Genomic DNA, 11,419 nt, shown 5'->3' on the forward strand with positions numbered 1-11,419 from the left:
CTGGCATCCAGGCGGCTGGTTGGAGCATCTGTGTCTCAGAGCTGGGGGGGCGGGGGGGAATGCAGAGGAAAAGGGAAGGGAAGGCAATCTGGAACCCATAAGCTCCCTTGATGTTTGCATTATTGTGCACGGTTGTATTGGTCTGCGCACAGCCCCTCCCCTCGAACTCCCTACCCTATCCGTAAAGGGCTTCAAGAGACTTTTAACAACGTCCCTCCTCTCTTAAGCCCTAAAGGAGGGGGGAAAGGAAGGTGAATAAGCAGATCACTGAAGGTTGGAGCAGCTAAAAACGTCTGAAGCCTTCCAAACACCAGCTCTTGGGGACCCTTGTCTTGGAGTTTGCTCAGCCTGATTGGCTTACGTGCACCGTGGCCTGCTAGGTCCAGCTCCTCATCCGGTGTGCCGAAGGGAAAGGGAGGCTGCCTTGGGGAGGATGAAAGAGGAAAGCATGTGCCCAGACTCCCCGGAGGGCAGCCTGGGGACCAGCGAGGAGGAGAGTGAGAAGGTGCCCAAGAAGAGCCTTCGGAAGAGGAGCCAGCTGGGTAAACCCTTGGCTTCGGCCCCGCCAGAGTACAGCGGCAGTCCTTTGCCACAGGGGAAGCGCAGCAAGCGCAGCCCCGTGTCCCAGACGTTTGAGGACATGCACACGCAGCGGGTGATCGCCAATGTGCGGGAGCGTCAGCGCACTCAGTCCCTCAATGATGCCTTTGCCGAGCTGCGCAAGATCATCCCCACCCTGCCCTCGGACAAGCTCAGCAAGATCCAGACCCTCAAGCTGGCTGCCCGCTACATCGACTTCCTCTACCAGGTCCTGCAGAGCGACGAGCTTGACCACAAGATCTCCAGCTGCAACTACCTGGCCCACGAGAGGCTCAGCTACGCCTTCTCCGTTTGGAGGATGGAAGGGGCCTGGTCCATGTCGGCATCCCACTGAGCTCCAGCGGCAGGTATGTCTCCTCTTGCCCCCCACTCCTTTTTCCTCCCCAGCTGCCCCTTGTTCTTTTCCAGCCTCACAGCTCCCCTGGAAAATGCCAGCGGTGGGGAGGACAATGCTCCTCCTCCTGTTCTCAGCAGCAGGGTGTAGCACATGACCATGTGATAATGCTCACCCCCAAAGAGAGCAACTTTGACCATGTGCAGAGTGTCTTTCCACCACCAGGGAACAATCAGCCAGCTGCCCCACAGCTGGAATTAGGAATAAATGTTTCCAGGTCCAAAGACCTGATCTCCAGATTGACTTGAGATCCTGGCACGGTTCAGCTGCAACAGACAGACAATTGTTTTCGGAAGAGAGCGCTGAAAGCATTTCACTTTCACTTTTGCTCCACCATCACCTGTCATCGTAACCTGCTTAGCAAGCAGAGGCAACAGGTTGGATGCTAGAGACCCACACCGCAGGCAAACAACACTCCCTCCCTGACATCTCTCCAAACAAAAGAGCCGATTATTGTGTGTTTCCAGTGCGCAAATATCTATTTTTAAGCCTTTGGGCAAAGCTCCAAGCACTGCAGCCCTAAGCAAATGTTTTTGAAAGCCAGCCCTATTGAATTCAGTGGGAATGACTTCAGAAAGAACGTGACACAATTGCATAGCGTGAACATATTCCCTGATTTCTTTTTCGTTTCTTTAGAGGCCTGGTTTTGTTGGATGTGGTGTAAAATGACTTTTAGTTGAAGTGTTCTTGAATAACAGCATCAAAACGGGTCACAGCCTAGCGGGGATGGGGGGGGGGACTTTTCTCCTAGACTTCTGCCAGCTTACCTGACACTTCACCTTGATGTGATCTGTTTAGATTTACTTTTAGCAGAAAGCGACGAACACGAAAGGTGTCCATCTTTGAATGCTGTATCATTTATATAGTCTTTCTAATTAGGCAAAGAGCATTTTTAGGTCTAAAACGCTTGTGTTGCTCACTTCTAAAACAGAAATGTACAGTCATCCGAGTCCCCTTCAAATTATTATCTCTCACCACATCTTTCACAGGACATTTGTATAAAGATACGGTCTTTTACTCATTCATTGCTTCTGTAAGAAAAGCCACATCCCAATATACCAATAAGGAGTAGAAGCTGATCAAACTACAGCTTTCCTAAACCAACTCTTGGCTGAGTGGAGTCTTTCTTGTGACCCAGAAACACTGTGCATTAGAAAACAGTGGTGCTTGATGGTTTGATGTAAACAAGGAGGGATGAGTTACTCATTTCAAATAAAAAATATTTTTTCAGCCCTAGATAAATCTCAGGGACTCCTACAACTCTTTGGTTCCAGTCACCCAAGCATTAATGTGGATTAAGCCCCAAACAACTAGAAGCATCAATGACTTTAGATCAGTAGTACATAAATACCCACAATTTTAATGCTTCTGCTAAAATGCCAGACTGGGCATTTTGTTGCCTGAAGCAGTATAAAAATTCTTCCTCTGCTTCCTTGCTGGATCAAGGATTTAAACATCTCCTTGTTTTCAGTAGCCTTTTTGAAGGCAGTGGTTTCCATGGGACAGGCCTTTAAACCTGTGGCTGCCCTGAAAGGTACTCATCTTCTGAAGTCTGGATCTCCATTGCTAGGAACTAAGTTCCTCAGCCAGCAGGGTTAAGATTATGCACATATAGAAGCTCCCATAAATTGCAAGTGATGCACAATAAATGCATATCTGGTGCGCCACCCAACAGAGAACATTTAATAACAAGTAGATGAACAGAGGATTCCAGATGAAAGAATGAAAGCTCCAGTTTTACCCATACTTATATTAAGCCCAATTTACCTCATCTAGATGTTAGACTAAGTAAAATTGCATAAAACGATACTATAAATTCTGTAGCCAAAGCTTGCATCTTTAATGGTTGAGTGTCTTCTGAGGAGGGGAGGAAGGACCCTGGAAAAACTATGCCATATAAACAAAGTTGCCATTAATCTCTCACAAGATCCCTTCATTTATTTTTTTTTCACCCTGTATCCTTTTTTTTTACCTGCCGCTCCCCATCTCAGCTTCCAACACCTTTAAAAGCCATCAGTTCTGATTTTACACACCTACAGTCAAAAACAGAAAACATCCAATCATTTAAATAATAAAAAAAAGATTGCAGAACTTTTAATATACAGAAGGGGCGAACAGGAATTTCTTGATTACGCTTGTCAAAAGCTGGGCTAAATTCTCACCACAGCAGGTTGATACAAAGGTAGGAGGTTTACAGTGGAAAAGCTGTGCTCCTGGAAGGATGCAGAGAGAAAAGTTTACTTCAGATTCAACCTTTGCAGCTTTGCCAAAGCTAGGAATCTGTAAGGCTGAAACTATTCTGCGCCCCCCACCCCCATTTTTTCCTTGCCTTTCCTAGGCTGGTGGAGCTGATCTGCATGTTACCTTTGACAGTGGCAACCCACACAGAAGGGCACTTTCAAAAGCACCAGGGTCACATTGGCACATGCTGGAACAATCTTCTTGATGTGTATGTCACATTCATTGCCTGAAACTAGGGATGGGGTTGGGAAGAAAATGGAATAAGTAGAGCAGAGGGAGAAGGTGGCTGCTCTCCAAGATTCCTTGGGGCAGGGCGGTATCTGGAAAAGGAGACCTGATCTTTGACCCTGTGGCTATTCTCTCCCATGAACCCTTTTATTCAAAGTGTCCCTTGATGCCACTTCTGTGCTCTCTTCAACAACAGTGACATCAGATTTTGCCCATTTCCATATATCGGACAATTATCTGCTACTCCAGGAAGAAGTGAAAATGCAGAGAGCTATCAGGCCCAGGAGCCTTTTTCTGAGCCTGCAGGATGTGGTTGGGTACCACTGCAAGTAGATGGATCAAGAGGGTACCAACCCACAAGCTGGCCAGAGTTGAGCCATTCTCTCCTCCAGCAAAAAGACAAAAGTAGGCCAGTGACCAGCAATCTGCTCAAGAATCACTCTTTTCCCTTGGTTTTACAACTGTTTTCATTTATTTTGCACATAGTATTTTAAACTCAGTTTTATGTATCTCCTTAAGTAGCTTACATTAAAAAAAAGAGTGGAAGACAGGCCCTGCCCCAGGCTTATAAACAAAAAAATTACAACACACAAGAAAAGGGTAATAGAAGCTGGAGAGGAGAAGGAATGGAGAAAAGTGAGTTCTTTAGGTTCAGAACTAAGTAATAAGTTGGCATTTGCATCCAGCTCAGGTTGGGATGTTCTCCCCATATTGGTGGTCTTCTTGCTTGAGTAGCAGTTGGTGGCCCTTCTGGTTAATATCGTCCCTCTACGTGCAGGCAAGACATGTGGGCTGCTTGCACTTTGTCCCTCAGATAAAATAAGGGTCATCCTGCATCCTAACCTAGTTATATTTTGGATACAACCAGAATTGGACCCGAGCAAGAACTCCCACTTTGCCTGGGTTTAACTTTCCCATCTAAACAGAGCAGGGCTTCCAAAGGAATTTAAGCTGGCATGTGAACTCCAGCCCTCAGCCCTGTTCCAATCCATGTATTAAAAATAATTTCTTAATAAATAATAACTGAAATTTGACTACTACTATTTTGGGCACTTGTTGTTTTCCTCTCTTCATAGTTAGAAAAGAGAAAATACCCTAATCAGACTTAGGGCAAGGGAAAGTCCAGGCTCTTTTAGGTTCCAGAATTGCCAATGTGTCTTTCTGTTTCTATAATTTTGATATAAAGGCTGGATCTGTGCATTACGCTAGAATTTTTTTGTGTGAAAATTTGATTGAAATGAATGGGCATTGCCCCATCCACAGTTTTCCATTGTTTCACAGGCTACACCTTCAGCAGATTGTTCACCAGTCTATATTGCCACACTAATGCCTGTCTAGCACACAGTCCATCTTCATTTGTCCATCAGCATCTATACATGTCATATGTCCTTGGGGAAGAGATACACTGAATGGGATTACACATAGTTTGTATGTGCAAAGTCTCAGGTTCTTCCAAATCAGGTAGAAAAAAACTCCTACCTTGAGCCAGTATGGGTTAAAGGGCTGGACTAAGACTGGGGGGACCAAGTTCAAATCCACCTTTAACCATGGAAGCCCACAGGGTGACTTTGGGCCAGTTGTTCTCAAAAGGAAATGCCACAATTGCCACCTTCAGCTCCTAGAGGAAAGATAGGATATAATTCTAACAAATAAATGCATAAATCAGAAGCCCTAGAGAGTCACCGCTCCTGATCAAAGTAGACCACCCTGTGCTAGACAACTGATGGATGCAGCTATATTCCCATCTCTTATTTGCAGGTCTTATTCACAGTTTTGGAGTTTGCATAGGATACCTTCTCAACAGATGGTGTCTTAGGTCTTCTTGGCTACTGTGGTGGGTTTCTGGTTGTCCAGCATACCTCCAACCTCCACCTACAGCACTTTCATGGTGACATGCCTTTACTCCAATTTAACTGCATGGCATTTGCATTTTAGAGTCCACTGTAGCTAATATAAATGTGTGGCCATCCTGTGCCAATCAAAGAATTAATCCCTGTTTAGATAAACCTGGAGTTGGAAGTGACCACTGAACATCATGTCAAACCCCATGTTCAGTGGAGGAACCCAAATTAAAGCATCCCAGGCAGATGGCTTTTTAGTCTCTGCTTCAACGCAGCCAGCAAGGGACTGCCTTCTACCTCTCTTCTGCCACAGCTACACCATGTTTCTATATTATTGTTTATTTGGATAACTGTTAATCCAATAGCTCAAAGCTGCATGCAAGAAGCAAGACAGATCTTTACAAAAGCCACAAAACAACCAATACGAAAGCACGGCTAAATTTGAACATCAAGTCCATCATATTTGCCAGGTCACAACAGAACACAGGAATAAATAAAGTATTTCTCCATCGCCTCCACAAGATAGTTAAGTCTCGCATTCCAATGAGTGACCAAGCACAGGAAGTGCCAGGGCACAATTGCACAAGTCCTACTATGGAGAAACACAGGAAGCTGATTTATACTGACTCAGACCCTTGATCCATCTTGTCCATTTTGCCTATGATAGGCAGACTTTTGGGTTAAAGAATGTGTTTGTTTTTTTAGAACAACAAAGGGGTCCACTCCTTTTCAAAAGAGAAAGGACAAATCCTAACGGAAAGAAAAAAAATCCCAGCTTAGGCTAGGAATTAATAACAGCATAGGGGCCAATGGATAAACCCTTTCACACTTGGGTCTATTCTTGTTTCTTCACTCCCACCCCTGCAAGGTTTCTTGATTTTTAGCTGTGTAATTTCAAGGAGAAAAAAAAAAAATCTTTTTTTCAATTGCTATGACTGTCAAACTACTGGAAGTAGAAAACCCTTGCTGATCTGCAGCAGATCACTCTCTTGATCCCAAGTCTTCCTTTGGCTTGTCCCTGCTGCCTGTTGAAAGAAAGGCCCTGGCCTTCCAGAATTTCCAAGCTCTGCTTGGAAGTGCCAGGAGTTGGATCAGGAGCCTTTGGCATGAGCTGTACCAATGAATTATGGCATGTGATAGTAATGTGGGCTACTGTATTGATTTTTAATTAATTAGCATTTTTGTGATCTCTTCCTATCTAAATAAGCTAGATTGAAAAAGCACTTACAGATACAAAATGAGACCCAAAAGTGAAATCCTAAGGGGCGTGCTAAACTGCTGGGGGGTACTGGTACTTCTGTAAATAGAACTGTAGTTCTCCTTACTCTGTGTGTGTGTGTTTTTTAAAACAGTGCAGTTCTATATATATCTGCTGAAAAATGAATCCCAATGGGTACCCCATACGCTATTCCACAGCCACTAAAGCTTAGCTGCAAGAATTCCAGCAACCACTAGATGGCAGCAAAGAGTCAATACTTTTTGACATCCTTCTGATGCCAACTAGTGGTGCTTTGGATTTTTGCAGCCCAGATCTGGGAGACCAGATGTGGCAGGCCAGATCTGGGAGACCAGATCTGGGAGATTCAGCTTACTCCCTAGAAGGTGTGCTTAGGAGATGGGCTACCAATTAAACGATTCTGCTGGAGGAGATGGAAAAAGGTCTAGAAGATTCATACCTAAGATCATGCATCTTCGAGGTCAATTCTCTTCCCAGATACAGTTGCCATACTGTACAAATGACAGGTTACTTAAAGAAGTAACTTCAAAGCCAGCTTATTCTCTGGCATTGTAAGGGTAGCAGCCATATTCATTGTGTATAGGGATGTTTTTTAAAACTATATATGTTCTTCTACACTTATTTTGCCCTATTTTGGGTCACAGATTATATAAACCCGCTAACACACACACATCGAAAGCACAATTTATAATAAAATACATATATGCACATACCCATCATATTACTCCCTTTCTGGGAAAACAGGGTCATGCAAAGCTTAGAAAAGCAGTAAGGCAGGAAAGCCGACTGAGTGACCCTGGGCCAGTCCCTCTCTCTCAGCCCAACCCACCTCACAGGGTTGGTGTTGTGGGGAAAATGGGAGGAGGAAGGAGCGTTAGGTATGTTCGCTGCCTTGAGTTATTTATAAAAAATAATTAAGGCAGGATAAAAAACACACAAACACACAAATAAATATAATAAGGAAAGGAAATTGAAGGTATGAGATAAGGGAAAGTTAAAAATCAAGTTTACACAAACATCATTCGCTGTTCCTCTTATCTTTGCCCTTGGAAATCATTTTTTCTCCCATTACATCTACACTGAGTCATGCATTGCCTTTTGCTGTTAATCTTCTCACCTCTCTTTTCTGAGGATCTTGTCAACTCCACCTAACCATGGCTTTCTCAATTGCTCACTGTCAGTTCATTCATCACCGTTAATTCCTGACTTTACGTTATGTCTTTTTTTCCCCTTATGGATACTTCTTCTTCCAACTTTCTCTAACTTTCTTTTACACAGCTGCTTTTGCTCCTTTCAAAAAACCTTCATTCCTTACAATTGCCCACATACCGCCTACTACCTTTCTACCGGCATTAGCTCGTCTTGAAATTTCTCCACCCGTTCCCCATGCTTTAGTAAATATTTTACTGAGTTATACACATTCATCTATTTGCTCTTAGCTTTTTCCTATTGATGTGTAACTTGCAATTATTGGACACACTTCAAATGCATTTATATTCATTTCTTTTGTCCAGTGCATCTACTCTGGTCCTTGATGCATTAGTTTTCAGCACTGTACTCCTCACCGCATCATACGATTTGCAAAAAAGCACTGAGATATTCAGCCGACAACATGACATCTTCTGTAAATGTACATCCATACCCTGATTCACCATACTTCTTGTTTAATATATCCAGAAATATCTTAAACAACTAAGGGGACATCACACATCCTTGTTTTATTCTTGCTCAATGTTGACCCATTGGCTAAGCATTCCCTGCATGTTCATGCATGATTTACTTTTACCTTATCATCACATTCTTATTGTATTCAGCAACCCACCTTCGATTCAATACCTGTGCAAATCATTTCATAATTCAGTTCATGGTTGCCTTTATTGAATGCTTCCTCTAAATCAGCAAACATCCAATTGACTCTCTTATTAATTTGACCCTGACCATTTTTAATATCAATCTTCAAGGGTTTCACCACCTGATCTGCAGCCTTGATCAAATGTAGATTTAAGTGTTTTCCTTATCCTGCCATGTCTTTTTGGAGAGATCGCAGATTTTCCAAAGAAACCGAAGTGATGGCTCAGTGGCTGATGAAGCTCCTTTTTGAGCATTTATCTTCCATACCTTATCACTGTAACACCGAAGAAACAAAATATCTCCAGTCTTCCTCTCCTCTCTAAGCCACAAATAAATAAAAGACAAATCTGGAGCAGCTCCTTGGATTACAACATCTTCTGGTTGAAATGAGGCCTCGCTAAAGAATAATTTCATATTTGGTTTGATTACCCTCCAAGGTTTACACCCAGCCTTAGATTGCTCTGGGGAAAAGCTGCATCTGAGACACAATGCAAAGTGATGCGGTCTGCAGGGATGGGGCCTGGAGGAGACCATCATTTTAGATGCGGCAGTTCCCGCTGCTGAAGAGGCAAGCTCCCGTTCAAATTAAGCACAACTCCTTGCTTCCTTAGGATTCCCCAGCAGCAGACAAAATTCCGATGTGCGATCAGTTCAGTTTCCTGGATAAATCTAGTTTGGGATACAGTTTTCTAATGAATCTTCGGTGGAAGGAAATTGCACATGTAAAGGAAAGTCACCTCAACATTTATTTATATTCTAGCTAAAATTAGCATGTAGCTGAAAGAATATGTATTATTTATTTGTTTGTTTATGACATTTATAGACTGCTACAATCTTGAAGGACTCTCAAAGGTTCACAAGATAAAATAGCCAATAAACAACACCCAATAAAAGCACACAATTAAAAGATGCACAAGCCAATTCATCAACACTGAATACAAATGAAATAAGAAAGCCGATCTATAACCCAATAAGATGGTATCATAGCCCAAACGCCTTCCAGAAGAGCGTTATTTTCAGCTGCTTCAGAAGAGCAGTCAAAGGAGGAGCCAACTGGGAGGCTGATCCAAAGGATTGGGGCCACTACCAAGCCTCGGTCGCTCTCCCTTCCCTAAAATAGGGAATCGTTTTCAGCAGAAAACCTGGCTAGATTGACTGGCTGGGCTGATTTCAATAGGAGAGTGTGGTCCTGCAGATACCTCGGCGCCAAACCATGTAGAGCTTTATAGGTTAGTATCGGCGCTTTAAACTGCACCCAGAAGCCACCAGTGTACGGACATCACGTAATTGCTACCACTGGCAAATGCTAGTACTCACCCAGGCCGTTGTGCTTTGAACCAACTGCAGCTTCCAAGGGGTCTTTAAAGGCAGCCCCATGTAAAGTGGTAGAGTGCTTTGCATTAGTTTAAATGGGTAGTGACGAGGGATGCAGCGGCATATCAGCTGAGGCCGGATGAAGGCTTCTCTGGTTGAGGCCTCCATCTACTCTTCTAGCACAAGTCCAGGAGTCACCCAAACAATAGACCTGCTCCTTCAGAGGTAGCGTCACCCCGTCAACAGACACTACTGGGGCAGACAGAGAACTGATAGACAAATGGTAACTCTGCCTTGCTAGGATCCCCTTATTTAGCATCTTACTGAGGAATATAGCTCACAGCCTAGAGAAATACACATTTGTCCTTGCACAATCAAATCAGTCTCTCTGATGTAAGTTAAATTCTTGATTTGTGTGTGTTTTTTAGTTTAAAATTTAAAGATAGTCTCACCATGAACTGTGCAATGTAGACCACACCTCATTTTAATACAAACGCTCACAATTTTATTTATCTATTTATTTATTCTATTTTGATGCCACCCAACTCCAACCGACCATTGAAAGCAACCCCCCCCTTTTTTTTTTCTGAAAGGCAATCCCAAATGTCTGGGGACAGTCTGTTGCTAATGCAGAAAAGAGCACTCTGGGTTTAATATCGACAGTCTTGCCATTGTGTAGGGTTCCCCCCCGCCCCGAGCTGTCCTCAGATACACAATGAGTTTCGGAGACAGTGAAAAATAAAAGTTAAGTTGCAGGTTATGGAATCAGGGGGGAAAAAAAAGGCGAAAGGTCCCCTGTGCAAGCACCGAGTCATGTCTGACCCTTTGGGGGGATGCATTTTCATGGCAGACTATAGCGGGGTGGTTTGCCATTGCCTTCCCCAGTCGTCACTTTCCCCAGCAAGCTGGGTACCCATTTTACCAACCTCAGAAGGATGGAAGGCTGAGTCGACCTGAACCAGCTACTCGAGAATCCAGCTTCCAATGGGATCGAACCTGGGTTCGATCAGAACCAGAACCTGTGCTTATTTACATCATGCCCTTTATTCTTAGGCAAGCAAGCCGCCAAGAAGCTACTGCAGTCAGGGCTAAATGCGGCATGGGAATCCAGTTCCCTTAGTAAGCACATGCAGAGATCCCCTTGCTTCTTGAGAGCATTGACTAGAGGCCGAGTTGGTTTGACATACTTGGTACCTGGGTACCAAAAGCAAATGAGACAATCACTCCAAGGAGACTGTTTAATCATAATATTCCTCCTGATGGCTCTATTCCTGGAGGAACCGTGCCTCTGATAACTGGTCATGGAAGGAAGAAGTCACAGTTGCCCTCTTGTCCTGCCTGACCCTTTCCAATAGCACAAGTTGGAAGAGGCGCTGGGAGATAATTCAGCCTGCCAACTGAGATGGCCAAACGGCATCTGTTAAGGGTCCCCACTTACCAAAAGGTATAATAGGGCTCCCATCCTATGAACTAGCTGAGGATGGCCCCAACTTTTATGCCCCCCCCAGAAATTGGTGAAGCCCCCTCCTTGGGAATTCCTGGTGGAGTCATTGATGCTGAATTAGGCTTATAGTATTGCATCTTATTCTTCTGTCGTATTCTTCTCTGTACTCTTCTTATTTGCATCATCATCATCATCATCATCATCATTTGACTCAGTCCGATTAGATTGAGGCAGTGAATAAATACCATAAATAAATACATAAATATAAA

General features: G+C 43.8%; 1 protein-coding gene across 1 annotated transcript; it reads left to right on the top strand.

Moving 5' to 3' along the window:
* The first annotated feature begins 418 nt into the window (after positions 1-418).
* Positions 419-934, top strand: LOC134492436 (twist-related protein 2-like). The gene has a single exon (XM_063296606.1). The coding sequence runs from the start codon at positions 434-436 to the stop codon at positions 932-934; it is 501 nt and encodes a 166-aa protein (XP_063152676.1). The 5' UTR covers positions 419-433.
* The last annotated feature ends 10,485 nt before the right edge of the window (positions 935-11,419 follow it).

The sequence above is a fragment of the Candoia aspera genome, chromosome 2 (assembly GCF_035149785.1).
Source record: "Candoia aspera isolate rCanAsp1 chromosome 2, rCanAsp1.hap2, whole genome shotgun sequence".
Classification (NCBI taxonomy): domain Eukaryota; kingdom Metazoa; phylum Chordata; class Lepidosauria; order Squamata; family Boidae; genus Candoia; species Candoia aspera.

Excerpts from the sequence above, each read along its gene's own strand:
- LOC134492436 (XM_063296606.1), top strand. The coding sequence starts at position 434 with ATGAAAGAGGAAAGCATGTGCCCAGACTCCCCGGAGGGCAGCCTGGGG.